The 17,200-nt window shown below is 40.1% G+C and overlaps 1 protein-coding gene across 2 annotated transcripts in view; it reads left to right on the plus strand.

Moving 5' to 3' along the window:
* The first annotated feature begins 16,327 nt into the window (after positions 1–16,327).
* Positions 16,328–17,200, plus strand: part of gabra2a (gamma-aminobutyric acid type A receptor subunit alpha2a) — a 36,608-nt gene continuing 35,735 nt past the window's right edge. Inside the window, exons 1-2 of one of the 2 annotated variants that reach the window (XM_036151060.1) lie at positions 16,328–16,551; positions 16,661–16,737. In XM_036151060.1, coding sequence (XP_036006953.1) covers positions 16,670–16,737 — 68 coding nt within the window. In that variant the 5' untranslated portion in view covers positions 16,328–16,551; positions 16,661–16,669. The remainder of the gene's footprint in view (positions 16,552–16,660; positions 16,738–17,200) is intronic. The other variant, XM_036151061.1, reaches the window with a different exon arrangement.

The following is a 17,200-nucleotide window of genomic DNA, read 5'->3' on the forward strand; positions in this document are numbered from 1 at the left end:
TGTGATGTTACATATCCTTCAGCGCTCCTTTGATGGTGTGTTGATGTGTTTCGTGCAGTAATCTTCATTAACAGAAATGTCCAATTTGCAAAAATGATTTTCACAGTGGAAAAATAGCTTATTCCCTCCATTTAACAGGAGTTAAATGCTTTACTTATTGTTTTTATTAGCTGTTCATACTTTCTTGTTTTATATTAAACTTATATTTGGATGTCTGTATCTCATGATCATAGGTGAAGTTTGGGAAATAGAACAGTAAATATTAAGATCTTCCTTTCAGCCCAGCTTCTTCTTTACCAGAACAGATGGAAACAGTATCTTGCTGCTGCTGCTGCTGCTGATCTATCTCCTTTAATCATTCTGCAACAACACACCAATATTTCTTAAGGCACATGTAAAAAACATTTGTGTTTGCACAGCAGAAGTCTCTTCTAACGTCTGATTTTTTGAGGGGTATTGAGTGTTTTTCCCCCCTATCTCTTTATTCATTTTATCCCACAATGTCACCTCGAGGTGTTACCCTGAGGCGTCACCGCAAGTTATCACCCCATGGTGTCGCCCACATGTCCAGATTATTTCCTACTCTTCCTTTGCATTCCACCACCCAGTCATCCTTCTGCTGCTGAGTTTCCTCCATCTGTCTCGCCAACTCCTGATTGTCCTCTCTCTTTCAACAAAACACTGTTGCAGCCTCTAAATACCCTAAGTTCTTCACAAACAGTGCCATAAGCTAAGACAGGATGTGTGGTGTTCAGGTCTCTTAACATATTGCCCTGCATACAGAGCTACAGAGAGGATTTATGTGCAATTCAGCATTTTTTTTTCTGTTGTGTTTACTTGTGATAATGACATCTGAAGCAGTTTTGATTTCCAAAGGAACACGACTGACTGCTTTCCCAGGGAATCTCCTGATCCAAGGGAAGCTCCTGCCACCATTTTTCTGCTGCACTCCCTTTTCTATTTCTTTCTGCACTGTGTTGTTTTTTTTTTCTAATCATTACCAATCAACAGATTTTCTTTGCGCCCACACAAGAACCAACATGTGATTGTTGCAGGATAAATCAGAGCGCTCCTGATGAGCTGCTGGGTAATTTGCATGTTTGATTTTGACTTTGCCTTTTGAATAAACTCCTCATTAGTGTTACCTTGCGGCTTTAAGAGGTGATTAAAACTTTCCGGCTCAACTTGTGGTTTCATCTTTGTTTAATAAGTGACACTGAAGTGTCTGTTGTTTGTTTTTATTTGTACAGTGGTCTTTATCATTAAACAACTGTCAAACCGAATATCATTTTAACTTTACCTCAATGTGTTTAAGTTTTAATCTGCCTGTCACATGTGATTTTAAAGTATGTCAGACATTTTGAAAAAAAAAAAAGACTCACGCTTCTCACCTGGAAATTACAAGATTGTACATGATTGAGCTTTAATGGATGATAGCTATAAATGTGTAGACTTTCATGCCTTGTTGGTGCCATCTGGTGATACAAGCAGTTTACTACAGCTTACATTTTCTGTCCAGTCTTTCTACAGTGAAGAAAATATTGTGTTCAGCAGTCTTTGAAGGTTTTTGTTCCAGATTATCTTGCATGGTGATCAGATCCAGTTTAAATAATTTATTCATTATGAGGAGCTTTATTTACCTACAAGGCGTATTTCAAAAGCCCACATTCACCAAGGCAGAGCTCAGAGCTCGCACGCCACTGGCACAGTGTGGTGTAAGCACAGTGAAGATATATGAACAAGAACGCCAGCAAAGAAGTCACAAAAAATGCAAGAATGGTATTCTGGCAGAAGACAGGAGTAAAGTTATTCTTTGATGACTCCTCCTTCAGAGTGTTTGGGACATTAGGGCCGAAGGTGAGAGCTACCATCAGTCCTGTGCTGCTAACAGATAAGCAACCCTGGACGATCCATGTGAGGGGGCTCATCTTACACTTCACCGATGAGCATCTTCTTCAACCAGAATGTGAATCTGAAGTCTCTTCTGAGGGAAAACATGAAGGAAAGTAGACTTACAGGGAACTTATAGTATGTCTCAAAAGATTTTAATATTGGGTAAAAGTCCAATATTTAGTCATCCCAGAAAGTGAAACTCATTATACAGAATCATTACATATAGAGTCATATATTCCAAGCCTTTACTTCTTGTAATTTTGATGAATATGGCTTACAGATAACGACAACCCCCAAATTGACTGTCTCAGAAAATTAGAATACTGTAAAAACGTTAATTATTGGAAACTCATGGTGCCACTCCCTAACAAATACCTGCAAAAGTTTTTTGAGCCTTTGAACGGTCTTTCACTCTGAGTCAATACACAATCATTGGGAAGACTGTGTACTTGATAGATATTCAGAAGACAGTCATCTGCATCCTTATTGAGGGTAAGCCACAAACATCCGTTGCTGAAGAAGCTGGTTGTGTTCCAGAGTTCGGTATCCATCCATCCATCCATCCATCCATCCATCCATCCATCCATCCATCCATCCATCCATCCATCCATCCATCCATCCATCCATTTTCTAACACGTCTATCCCTTGTGGGGTCGCAAGGAGTGCTGGTGCCTATCTCCAACTGTCAATGGGTGAGAGGTGGGGTACACCCTGGACAGGTCGCCAGTCTATCGCAGGGCAACACAGAGACAAACAGGACATTCTCGCACACACTCACAACTAAGGAGAATTTAGAGAGGCCAATTAACCTAACAGTCATGTTTTTGGACCGTGGGAGGAAGCCGGAGTACCCGGAGAGAACCCACGCATGCACAGGGAGAACATGCAAACTCCATGCAGAAAGACCCAGGGCAAGGGTAGGGCTCGAACCCTGCATGGCAACAGCACTACCCACTGTGCCACTGTGCAGCCCGTATCTGACCATAATAAGCGAAAATTGAGTGGAAAGAAGAAGTGCGGAAAGAAAAGGTGGCCCAGCAACAAGGAGAACCACTTCACAAGGAGTGGACTGAGGCTGGAGCCGGTGCATTGAGAGCCACCACACACAGAGGAATACAAGACATGGACTATGAATCTCACATTCCTCATGTCAAGCAACCCCTGAACCAGATACCATGTCAGATCATCTTACCTGGACTAAGAAGAAAAGGAACTGGAGTGTTGCTCAGTGCTCCAAAGTCCTGTTTTCAGATTAAAGTAAATTTTGCATTTCGTCTGAAAATCCAGGTCCATTTAGTAGGAAACTAGAGCACTTCATGCTTCCCTCTGCAGACAAGCTGTATGGAAATGGATTGTATTTTCTAGCTGGACTTGGGACCTGCCCACACTGCCAAAGGTACCAAAAGCTGGTTCAATGACCATAGTGTTCCTGTTCTTGATTGATCAGCAATCTCCCCTGATGTGAAAATCCATGGACTGTTGTCAAGAGGAAGATGAGAGACACAACACCCAAAAGCTAGACATGTGTGCTTAAAACGCCCTCTTTTGATTGGTCTAATGTGATATTCTGCTTTTCTGAGACACTGATTTAGGGGTCTCTTTACCTGTAAGCCATACCTGTCAGAATTACAAGAAATAAAAGCTTGAAATATTTTACCCTACGTGAAAGTAATTGCTATAAAACAATTGTTTTATAGATGTTTTAGATGTATGAGGGAAAGCTTGATGCAAGAGACATCTCTTAACTGTTTCCAACCAGAAATTACTCTGTGCACAAACACATGGACTCCAATTCCTCAGTTCAACCACATCTGCGGAGGCGTTTCTCTTGTCCTGAAGGATTTTCATCATAATTTGATGATGGGCTTTCTCCAAGATTACAATGAGAACCAATTGACGGCACGGTTCAATCTGATGATCACTAGAAAATAGCCCTAAGAGACATCTGGCTCGATACGACCGCTGTGGTTTGACATTCCAGCAAAGAGGGGTCGTCTGGCGGCTCTTCATACGTAGGCAGCTTGATGAAGGGACTGAGTTCAGGTGCGTCACATGTTCCCTGCTCAGCTACAATCATTAGGGGAGAAATAAAGGTCACACAGACACAATAATGACCTGGAAATATGTCACAGATGGGTTTGCGTAACAATCCTAAAAGAATCATCAAGGGAAAAACCTTGGGTACATTTACTTAACAAGTATTCAGGGAAAAAAAGACCAAAACAAACATTATTTGTTAGACAGGTTCAGGGGAGAAGAAATTAAACTTTAAATAAGCTAAGAATTAATAGAAATGACACGGAAACGTGGGAAAATCTTGAAAAAAAAAAAATGAATGCAGATCCTGTAAAATACTTCTTGCTTTGCTGATTAGAGCATGATTAAATGACGAAACGAGTGGACACGATTATGTGAAAGCTAAAAACATGTTGTCATGGATCTGTCCGTCTCCATGACAACCACTCTTGCACAAACATGGACCACAGAGCGCGTGCAGAGGGGATATTCATGCATGCACACAAAACGCACACACAGTGTCATTGAGAAAATCTGCAGGGATTCATGTGTGTGGGAACTTTTATCTTTTTTTTAAAGGGAAAGGTGGAAAGAAATGCCTGGACTTCATGGGGGAATACGGAGTCAATGCTTTTTTATGTTTTTTTGCTCTAATTTAGAAGTGTTTGATGAAAAAAAGAAGCAGGCTGGGATTTTCACTTTTAGATCTATAAATGTCAGCGTTACTGATCACATACAAAAGATTATTGAAACAAAACTTCCTTTGTGTTATTAATATGTAGTTAGTAGTAGTGATTCGTATTGGAACGAATAAAATATGGTCATGTCGTAAACTAAGTCCACACCATGATGCAACAGCTTGCAGACCACCTTTAGCAGCCATAACTCTAGTCATTTTCTGATTTTCAGACAGAAAATCAGAGAGACTTTTTCCCCCAATAGTTTCCAAAATTGATTTAGTTCATTGAGGTTTGCAGATATTTCTATCTGTATAGCTCTTCTGGGGTCCCACCACCATGGGACAAGATGGGCTCCAAGTAATTTGCTAATGGTCTTCCTGGACTGCAAGGCAGCAACAGTTGCTACTCTAAGATGTTTGCTGAGGTCTTTCTGACTTGCTGTTTTGTTACGTTCAAGAGCAGCAAACTGACAAACCTGCAGTTTTCATGGAGGTTCTGACACTAATGGTAATCTGTTAATCGAGGCATCTGCCCAGCAGCGCCTTCCCTCTTAAATCATGTGGAAGAGAGCTAGGTGTACTCTTTCTTATTCTCTCACGGCTTTTGCATGTTGACCTTTTGTTTAATAAATATCCCTGTGTTTAATATGTTGTGTCAAGTTTTCTGTATATTTTTCCGAGAGCTATTTTCCATCTGGGCAATGTTTGACCACATGGTGGCACTCTAAACCTTCCCTGTTTTTCCCTCTTGGCTGTTTAAACCTGAACTGACTAAAATGTCTTTGTTACCATTCTTAAAATAATTATCACCATCACTGATTGTAGTGTAAAGCGCTTTGGGGGCATCAAACTAGTTAAGGCGGTATACATGTGCAAGCCATTTCCCATTTCCCATCATCTTTACTTTTCATTGCAACATGCATTCCAAAGAGATGTGTCCTCTACATTCAACCCATCTGTTAGGGAGCAGAGGGCTGCCACTGTGTGGAGCCAGGGAAGCATTCTGGGGCTGTGGGGCTTGCTCTGGGACCAAAAGTGGCACTCTGAGGGACTCAAACCAGAAAACTTACGCCCTTTCCCTATTGCAAGCCCCCTGCTGTGCCAACGCTCCCCTTAGAAACACGAAACTCGTTAAAAATGACCGCTTAGCATAATCAGAATGTAACTGGGAAATTATCTGTCTGCTGCTGGAAAATATGATGATGAGATGTGATGAGAAATCAGAGATCATCAGTACTGTAATGTAACTAATGTATTGTGATTTAATGCAGCAGATGAAGGTCATCAAGGTGGCATCAAACTTTTACTTCCTCCCCCCCCACGGCGTTGTCTGGAAGCAGTTTTTGAGTTTCTAGTTCAGCCTGAAGAGTTCAGTTTGCTCCAAACTGTCCGGTGTTTGTATTTCTACATAACTCCAGACGTTCTCTCAGTTTGTGAGCCCTAAGGGCTGTCTTGTTTTCATAAACATGAAAAGTGGAGCAAATGCACATGGGAGTCTCCATCAGACATCAGGTCAACATGTTTAGATGGTCAGAGTGAGTAAGTGACCCAGTGGTGGTGAGAGGGCCTGTGGGGCATAGCCCTAAATAACGTTTAAATATTAACTACAATAAAAATAAATCCTCCATCACAGCAAATCTAACAGAAATGCAACATTTTAATTCCTCCCTATAAAATATGTTTCCTGCAGATGGTCTGTGGTATTACTTTAGATATTAAAGTATATTAAAGCTTCCTTAACTTGTATTTTCTGCCTGACTCTGGAGGCTGTGGAGCGCATCAGAAGTGATTTCCTCATAGAGTTTGCTGGATTTGAACATTAAACAGAGTCTATGAGCAAAAGTATGGGTAGTTTTGATCAGCACCATTACAAAAAAATATATTTTAAGTAGATTACAACTAGATTACAATTGCTTGCTTTTTTTCATAGGGGAAACCCCAGATCTGTCATGTTAAATATCAATTTCCAAACTAAGGTGCACCGTCCAACATCTTTGATTTGACTGAGCACACCAAGATTCCCGAAAGCACAACTCATTTCCCCCAAATGAGGATTCCCACAGTCTGCAGGGAATCTAACAAAACGTGAGATCCACAGTTTGATTCAGCCAAGGTGATAATTTGTTAATCAAAAACATGGGTATCAAAGCTTCTCTTTGATATAAATGAATAAAACTCATTTTTATTTTATTTAAATCAGTGCTTCCAGTCATTCAGAGCAAAGCTATATCATTTGAACACTTGCCCTTTAAATCTATGAGCTATTATTCAATTATTCAAAACAAATTCCCAGAGCTTGGACAGTATACCTACTTACCTACCCACCAGACTAAAATCAACAAACAAATCACCAAAAAAAACAACTTAAAAAAACTAAACTAATAAAAACTAATAAAAAGAACCCAAAAATGAATAACCAATTAAATAATTCACTGAAAACTGACTAAATAATGGACTAAAAACTATTAAGTAAATAACTGAATAAAGAAAAAAACAACTTAATATTCAAATGTTAATGATTAAATAAAGAAATAGCAAACAAATAACCATTATCAATGAAAAAAGGATATCAATCAATTAATCAATCATGCATCTTCTTTTCACTTCATTACCAACAAGTAAACAAACCATCTCTTTCCCCCGACTTTCCCAGACTTACTTGTTTTGGCAGGAAGTCGATAAAGTTTAGATTTTTACATGAAGCAGAGGCTTCATAAATGAACCGAATCATCAGAGAAAAATGCAAATGTGTTGGGTCGCTGTTTGAATTACTCTCGTTCAGACTCTGATGGTAAACAGGAGGGCATCACTTCTGTTGAGGAGCGCAGATATTGTGAAATGAAGCTGGGATTCACTGAAGTAGACAGCATGTGTAAATATTAAAAATCCCGTCAAAGTGAATCAAATCTTCAGCTCCAGCTGCTCGTCATTAATAAACCCAGATTTATTACCACAGGGAACGTCTCCTTGGAGACCTCTATAGAGATTTCCAAACATTTATTCCTCACGCGCTCCTTCATCGCTGCCATCAACACTCAAACACTGTCGCGTCCAGTGCTCGCTGTGTCTTTCATCATTTTTAGGTTACTCTGACTGCACCTCTGACTAAGCGTGTACATTTGATGCCTGGATCCACCGGGTGACCCCTGCAGTAAAGCTGTGCTATAAGGGAAATATGCAGCCCATAGAGCTAACATCCATCAGTAGTGAAAGGAGGCCAGGTAGGAGCTGTCATCTTTATGTGGAAACTGATGTGTGGGTTTCAAAGGTGCCGTTTCATCTAGGACTTCTCCTAAATTTGATTCCGTAAAGTAGATTTTAAATCATAATACACTTAGTTTGCTTTGGCATTTTTGTGCTTTTATTTATTTTTATTTTTTGTCAGGGTACATGGCAGCTGACTGTAACACCTGAATTTTTATCTGCTTTAGATTCTTTAAATGTTGCAATGAAATATGAACTGACTCTCACATACTGGTTGATGTGATGCAACAGACATGTCATCATCAAAAGCCAAAGTGAACAGCTCTCTCTGCAGAGGAGTTTGCGTGACTTTAGATGCCAGTCTACTGCAACATGTGCAGGATTTTGTTGTTGTTGTTGCACGTCGCACAAGCGTGTTGGTCGTTGTTCTGCAAATAACAGGATGGTGTTACAGAACAACATCTTTTTGGGTCAAAAAGAAAATGACCCGGAGCCGTTTAGACTAGTAAAGTTGTATCCACATTTAAATCTGGGCTCCCCTGAGCTGTTTTCTTCCAGCGTCCAGAGAAAATGAGCGAGAAACGATTGAATTTCATAAATCATCCTCTGTCAGATTGGTCTCACACAGGCTCTAAAACCTCCAAACAATCATTACATAAGAATGCAAAGGCTTAGATATATTTTGAAAGTATTATACACTTATTGGCTGGAAAAATTAGAAAGGTCAGACATGTTGGCCTAACTCAGGGGTTCCTAAACTTATCAATTTGCCCCCTTTTGGCAGGATGGGGGGGGGGGGGGGCTTTTTTATTTTTAGAAAGGCAAACAATTGTGATAATACTGTAGGAATTTTGTGAGAACTCTCACAAAATATCGCAGTCTTCTCCTGTGTTCAGTCTCATATTGTTCTTTATTTCTTATATGCAAAATATTATATATTAGGCATATTTTGTAACAATAACTCAGAGTTAGTCAGAACCCAAAACGGAGCCAAAACACGTGTCCAATACACCAAACTTTTATTATCAGAACAAACGTGAAAAAAGGGGCTCTAGAGGGCGTGGGCTCACAGGTAGATTGGAAATGGGGATTCCAAAGGTTGGGGAGAATGGGCAAAGGAGTTGCCTGGAGAGCTCAGGGGACAAAAAACAACCAACCAGTGTCTCATTAGTAGAATCAGTCCAGGTCATGCACGGATGGGTCTCAGGTACAGAAAATCCAATAAACAGAAGGCTGGAGGCAGATTCAGAGGGAGGCTGGGTTCGGCAACAGGAGATCAGACTTCTTCAGGAGGACTGGGCAAAATCTGTGGTCAAGAACAGGCAGAGTCAAAAAACCAGAAAACTTCATGGAACGTGGAACAAGGAACAGTGCTTGAAAGCTGTGACCAGAGCAACAGACGATCTTGCACTGAGCTGTAGATGAGCAGCTGGTTAAATAGGGAGAGGCAGCGTGCAGGTGAGGGTAATTAGCAATCAGCCCAGTGGTGGAGCTGCAGGGCTGAAAACATGACATATTTATTGTTTTATTTATTATGAAATAAATAAAAATTGTATAATGGCCATTACTGATTAAAGAAAAATAATCACTGGCCAAGTAAATATCCACAAAAATAACCCTAAAAAGTATTGAGAATAATTTCACATATTTGCGAGAAAATATCAATGTTTTCTGATGTTGAATAGTCTTACATTTTTGAGAAACAATTTCCATGATTAAAAGCATACATTTGCTATATTAAAACAAGTATATCCCTGACATTGTAAAATCAGGAATTTCAATCATATTTTGGATAATCTCAGAACCCCCTGGGGGGGTCCCAACCCCCAATTTGGGAACCGCTGGTCTAACTTAATGATTATGTAAACATTTACTGAATCATTAGGCAATTTTCAGTGACTTCAGCACGACAGGCATGGACCATAGGAGAGTATTCTGGTCTTCCTTGGTCTGTTCACATGTTTTTGTGATCCATTTATAGATGGTAATCCACCCCAGATGCATGGATAACAGAAAGGACTGAACTGCATCAGAGAACAACAGAGACTGGTAAAGAACTGAATTCAAGAATGCACAGAATGCACCTTTTTCATGACAAACCTCATTGCTGGAATCCCGGCAACGTAGTAGAGCTACTAAACTCGGTGTACAGCTGCGTTTCTTTTACTTTGCCCGCAGCTCTCCACAGGCTGCATGGGGCTGACATGCGTGTGAAAACCTTCGTCTTTCTGACCGTGTAAAAGACTGCATCTTCTAAGAAACATTGGATCCAAAGTCAAGTACGGCATGCATACACGGACTCCGCTGTCCAGAATGGATCATAGTAAGAGGTTGTGTCTGGGCAGAGAAATTTAGTTAAGGACAAAACTATTTACTTACTGTCTATTTCATTAGGATTTGCCTTGTTTTGATGCTTAAACTGTGCCGGGACAAAGCAGGCCTTGAGCAAGCCAGAGTTGAGGTGATTCAAACTTAACTCAGTGAGATGTACGAGGACTATTGTCTGGTAGGGGTGGCTTTCTTTAGAAACTGTGCTTTCCCTTCCTGTCATCTCACTGATCTGCATAAAATATGTCTGCCCCCTCCTTGTAAACTTCTGCAATTATGCTAAAAGGCGCAGATGATGCGATGTCATCATGACTGCTGTCTGTCCTCCAAATTCTGAGTTCATATCCATTTTCCACCGTCATCTTGGTGATTCATCGCTTCATCCAATCACTGCCATGACACAATGTTGTGAAAAATTGTCCAAGATGTAATTGATTTCTAACCCTGCACATGATTTAAATAAAACTTGATTTTATGAAAATCTCTTGTGCTCTGCATTGGGACTGGATGGAAACTTGTTCTTTGTTGCCGTTTTAAGGTAATCTAACCTTATCGGCAATTCCTCAAAACAAACTTTGATTGTAAAATATACAAACTCACACTGAACTGTTTCCCCCTGCATTGCTGTTTTGTTGTTTTTTTTTTTCGTTTTTTATTCTTATTTGTTCCTATGACCAATGTCATTCTTTTGTTTATTAGTTTTCCTATTGATATATTCCCTTTTTTACTTAGTAGGTTAATCACATTACAGTTACTCGCCTAGTTAAATCATTTCTTGACTTAATTATTTTAACTGTAAGTCAAAGTGTTTTGTTTACAAATGTTCATTTTTGGACATAAAATAGTTTTAGAGGACCAGTGTTCAAAGTCCTTCCCCTCTTTCATCTATTGTTATATAATACCACAACACCCCAGGAGGATATTCACAAAATAAAAACTGATGGACTGAGAGTGGTTAGGATTTTAATGTCTGATTTCCAGGTTCCCTGAACTCGGATATCATTAATTATTGTCCTTGGCGTTTATTAACAGTTATTCACAATCACACCAAGCTATTGCTGCACAACACCATGCTCCAAGGGATTATGAACGCTAGAGCGGGATCCTTGATACAAGCTGCTGATATTTCTTGTTTCAGAGGATGGTTCTGACTTAGAGATTGGGTGAGAAGCACCATCATTTAGAAGGAGTTTCTAGTAGTTGCTGCTTTTCTTCCATCTTCAGTGGAGGACCAGATTCCTGGATGCCTCCTTTGGAAGCTTGCGGGACACATTCCACAAAACGTACAAGAGGGACCATTGATCCCTTTATCCACAGAATAAGTCCAAACATTTTAGACTGGTGGATTATAAACAGCAATACTCCAAAGAATCAAGAATATTTTATTTGTTACTGTGTGTTACCGAGGCGAAATTTTTCTTACAGTTCACATTACACATAATGAAGGCAAAGAAAACTGACAAACAAACATGCAATGAACCAAGGTTTTATATATATATATATATATATATATATATATATATATATATATATATATATATATATATATATATATATACACTATATATATATATATATATATATATATATATATATATATATATATATATATATATATATATATATATATATATAGGTAGTAGGGTACTTATTGAACAATGATGATTGAGGCTTCATTTACAGAAATGTGCATTTGGATATTCAGAGATGATGTGTAGTAGGCAGCAACATTAAAGTGATTGAAACGCGGGCTAGTCACAGTGGGGGTGATTTAAAAGCGTTGGACTGCAGTCTCCCATCAGGGGGCGGTTGCCCTCACAGCTCTTGGGAAGAAGCTGTTTCTAAGTTTATTTGTTTTGGCTTTGAGCCTTCTGAAGCGTTTACCCGATGGGAGAGGGGCAAACAGCGCATTGCCTGGGTGGGTGGGATCAGTGGAGATGCGTCTGGTCCTTCTTTGGACTCATTCTGCATAAATTGAGTCCATATTCTTTCTCTCCTGGACTGTGTAGCTCCCATACCATATAGTTATGGTATGGGAGCTGATTACCATACCATTATGGTATGTATACTGATCACAAAAGAAAGCATACTCATCCTTATAGGGGAAAAACACCTGAGTTGGATTATTTTATCACTGATTTTCGTAACTAAGTGGAGAAACAAAAGCTGTAGGCATAAATTGAAACACAAGCTCACATTAAGAACCTCGAGGAGCCGTGACTGGAATAAAAAACGACTTATCACGATGGTTTCACATGGATCAGAAAATAACATAAGAAGCCAGCAAAACAACAGGATTAATCAAAAGTACTGATGAGGAGCCATTTAATGAAAAAAAAATTAGTTTTTTGTAAAGACTCAGTAATAAAAACAACAGAGAAAAGGGCGATAAAGACAAGACAAATTATTGTAAAACCCACAGAGACTGTCATCAGAATGCCTTTTGTTATCCTATACATGCTGTTTTTATATTGCTATATTGTCTGAGGAGAATTTTGTGTTCTGCCATTTAGAAGTTGGGCTAACAAGATGCTCTGGGCACGTTTTACAAATGTTTTTCAGTCCTTTAAGAGCTCCAGTGCTTAGATATATTGATGTAACTACTACAGCCTTAGTATTGAGAGTGTTCCTGGTTTTCTTTATTCACCTACAGTACAACTGAGTTGTGTGGGTTTGTTTCTTTGGAAATGAGGCAGCGGTTTATGACCTCAGACATTTTATAAAATGCCACAGATGCATAGCTGCCTTTATCTTAATGACACAGGATTGGACCTTTCCCAGGTTGACTGTCTGTATCTGATAGCGGTGGATTGTTCTGGTCCTGCGGTCACAATGTGTTTGCATCAGATTGGAAGTTTGCCAAACCAGTGGTCCATCTATAAAGAGACACAAAACTGTTTACATTACTATTATAAATCATTTAATATGTTAAATGTTCACATTTATACTGGCCCTTAATTGAGCGTTAAATTGCAACATAGATGGATGGAGGCAAATTTGGAAAGCGTAGAGCAATGATGTACTTGTAGTACACTGGTTTTCCATTATTTTCCATCTCTCTCATACATTCTTTTTCAGCCCCTTTTCTAACTTCACTATACAACCAGACTGCTTCAGGAAGCAGTTACCTACATGTTTGAAGATCTCATCATCCTAGAATTATATTGTTGCCACTGTTAAGATGTTTCCACAATATGTGTACTGGTGGTTTATGTGCTAATACCATCCGTTTCTGCAATGCTGGGAAGGAGGAAATGGCATCAGATATTTTAGAGCTGGATTTTTTGTAATAAGTGATAATGTCATCAGCTATGAAAATACTATAACAGTTAGAGGTCAACAGACCATCCTCCACGCTCCTATGGGTCTGTCTGGATCCGACCTTGGCTTTGCCAGTACGATGAGAGGATGGAGGTGAAGGTCTATTTGTCCTTCCCCGACCTGCAGGTCTGACAATGATGAGAGCAAATGCAAATGTATTTGCATGCACATGAAATTAGCAATGTCATATCCTAGTCATGGTATCTTCGTTGTCATTCCTAATTAAAATTCTCAGAGTTTGGGCCAAGTTGGTACCTTCAGTCCTCTACCTTTTGTTACAGTAACATCGCTGCCAAAACTGAGTTTTTCTCAGCTCTTGTTCATAGGTTAAAATTTGAATAGGCCCTTACTTCTTACTTTATGGTTAAGATGATACATTCCTTAAACATACTATATCAATTTTAATATGATTGACTGCATGTATTTGAACCTTCTTGTAAATGTGATAGAAAAAAAACATGAAAATAAACAGCGAGGTGACTGACCACTCATAAATTTACCAGGACTACCACACCCTCCTTCAGGTAGACAGAAAGCTTCATATGGATGATGTGCATGGTTAATGGTCACTTTATTAGTAACACGTTGCTAGTGACTGGTCAGACTTGTTTCCCCTTAGACCTGCCTTTATTCTTTGTGATGTTGGAGACTTTTCTCAACGATTTTGGGCCATAATGATATTGTAGCATCATGCTGTTGCTGCAGATATTTACAGCTTCACATCCGTGATGAGAATCTCCACCACCATATTCCAAAGGTGCTCTATTGGACGGAAATCTGGTGACTGTGCTGACCTTTGGAGTACTGTCATTATTTTTTCAGAACCCAGTTTGGGGTGATTTGATTTTTGTGACATGGCCCATTTTCCTCCTGTTAGTTGTAGCCATCAGGAGATGAGCACTTTCTGGCCATGAAAGATTGGACATGGTCAGCAAATATTCTCACCCAGGCTTTGGTGTTCAGTTAACATTTAGTTAGTACTAAGAGCCAGAAAGCGTGTCATACAATATACCCCACACCATCACAGCCAATTTAAAACATTGATACAAGGTAGGATGGATAATTGTTTTCATTTTGTTACATCCAATTCTCACCCTACCATCTGAATGTTGAAGCTGAAACTGGGGCTCAACAGAGCTTGCAAAATCTTTTCAATTTACTATTAAATCTGTTCTTTATTTAAGTACTCTTGTGTTACAAAGATCTATTTTTTTTAATGAATTAAGAACACTAAAATAATTTTATAGTGGGATGTGTGGTGGCGCAGATGTGAGCACCTTTGCAAAAATGTTATTAAATAGAATAGAAACATCTTTTATTGTCCTTGAGTCGGGAAACTCAAGCGTACCAGAGGCAAAGTGACAGGCAGTCAGATTCACACACAGGTAAACAGAAGGCCCTGGGTTTACATCTTGGCCTGAGGTCTTTCTGCATGTAGTTTGCGAGGCCTATACCAATTATGTGTAGGTTCTCTGCAGGTACTCAGGCTTCCTCCCAAAGTCGAAAAATATATATTTAAGGTGAATAGATCTCTCTACATCGCCTTTGGGAGTGTATGTGCATGTACTTGTACCTACAGCTGAGTGAGAATCATTGTTTTTTTTGGGGGGCATTTTACTTGGAACATGAGGACTTTGATGTAAACTGAGCACTTTTTTTTGGTCCTCAATTTTTTGGGGGATAGGGATAGGGCTGAGGCAGGGGTCACCAACATGGTGCCTGCTGGCACCAGGTAGCCCCTAAGGACCATATGTGGTGCCCAACCTGTTAAAAAAAAATAGCACAACCCTCCAGTGAGCTGCATTTAAAATGTTATTTTATTCATTCGTTCTTCCTTTTTAATCTGCTTGTATTTACATAGATTTAAAAATGACAAAAGCATCCATCCATCCATTTTCCAAACTGCTTAATCCCTCATGGGGTCGCGGGGTGCTGGTGCCTATCTCCAGCGTTCACTGGGCGAGAGGCAGGGTACACCCTTGACAGGTTGCAAGTCTGTCGCAGGGCAACACAGAGACAGATAGGACATACAACCATTCACGCTCACACTGACAAAAGCATTTAAAACATATTTATATTACATAAAGTTAAGGCGAGCTTGGACTCATGTAGTTCAAAGGTCAGTACTGGTAGTCCTCCATATGACACGGTACCAATGAAGTAGCTCTCAGTTTCAAAAAGGTTGGTGACCCCTGGACTAAGGTGTTACATGTGTACTGGTAAAGGGTAGGGTTAGATTGGTTGGGGTTAGGCCATAGAAAGGCTTGAAAATGAATGAAAGTCCATGAAAGACAAGGCACAGTCCTCACTTTGTACTTTAAACAAGGTTGTGTGTTTGTGTGTGTCTCAGTTGCTCTGTGATGGACTGAGGACCTGTCGCGGGTGTAACCCTGACTCTCATCTGTTGGAGACAGGCACCAGAATCCCAAAACAAATCTTTTAAAAACTTGTTTTCAGCTGAAATACGCTCCATTAAGTTTAAGTAATGAGAGTAAAGTTGCTCTTAACCTGCAGCATTTAACCAGGATAGACAGAGACATGTGATGTAAGCCATCTGTGTGATGAGTAACTACTTACACGGTGCTTCATTTTAATAAAATGACTCATGCTGGATGAGTAAGGAGTTAGAGTTCGGAGCTCCTTTCAACATGAAAACATCAGGGCAATATTTGATGGATTTAGTGATTAAAAAATGACCTTTTTAGAATATCCCATCCAGTCTATTGGTATAATTAGGAGATGCTTCATTAAGAAAGTAAAAAAAATGTATTAGGCTGATAGTTGTTTTTTCACCATCTTATTTTCTGATAATAGTTGCTGAAAAGAATAAGCTCAACCGTCTCCCCGTGTTTTCTTTCATTCCGAACGCGCTGTGGCGAGCGGAGTGGGTTCACCGTGCGCAGCCGCGCTCTCTCACGCACGCACGGACTTCCTCCGCCTCACAGGCAGGGAGCCGCTCTCCCCGCGCAGCTGTCGCTCTCAGCTTTGGTTCTTTGCAGGAGAGTCTGACAGGATGGACGCTCTCTGACCGCACTCAGACCTCCGCACATCTCCTCTGCGCGCAGCTCGGTTTCCATTGGCAACAGCGGGCACACCTGTCGAGCCTCAGGTAGGGTTCGGTTCCTGCCGGAGCGGCGCGGGGTTTTGAGGAGTTGCTGGGGATGAAGCGTCTTGGAGAGATCTAAATGCGCTTTTGTTGTATCTGTCTTAATGTACAGGCTTCAGTCATGAGAAGAGGAAGAAGCTCTCATCCACTGTCTGTTCTGGTCTGCTTCATCGCTCTGTGGCACACACAGTAAGTTTATAAACCGTCGAGCGTTTTTAATTGATCTGAACGGATTTCTCCATGGATGTTGCGCACAGGAGCGCTTCTGTCGGAGCCTCCGGTTGGCTGTGAAGGATGAAGGTAAAAAAGAAAAACGGGGTTTCCTAAATTGCTGTTGGATTTGGTTGGGCTTCGGTCTCTCCGTGCGCTCAGTGCGCCGTGACTTATTAGAAAACATCAGCATGAAACGACGCTCCAATCTCGGAGCATCAAAAAATGAAGTTTAACTCCAGGAACCACAAATAAAAGCGCTCAAAGAATGTCCGCTCATCCTGCACTCAATGGGTTTGGTTGTGTCCTACATTTGCTGTATCTGTGAGCACATGAAGACTTCCAGAGAATAGGAATTATGGAGATCAGCCCATTATTGTAGACCTTATTTGTTAGCTTTACTAAAACAAGTAAACGTTAAAGGAAATTTTACAATAATATT

Source organism: Fundulus heteroclitus, chromosome 19, assembly GCF_011125445.2.
Source record: "Fundulus heteroclitus isolate FHET01 chromosome 19, MU-UCD_Fhet_4.1, whole genome shotgun sequence".
NCBI classification, from domain to species: domain Eukaryota; kingdom Metazoa; phylum Chordata; class Actinopteri; order Cyprinodontiformes; family Fundulidae; genus Fundulus; species Fundulus heteroclitus.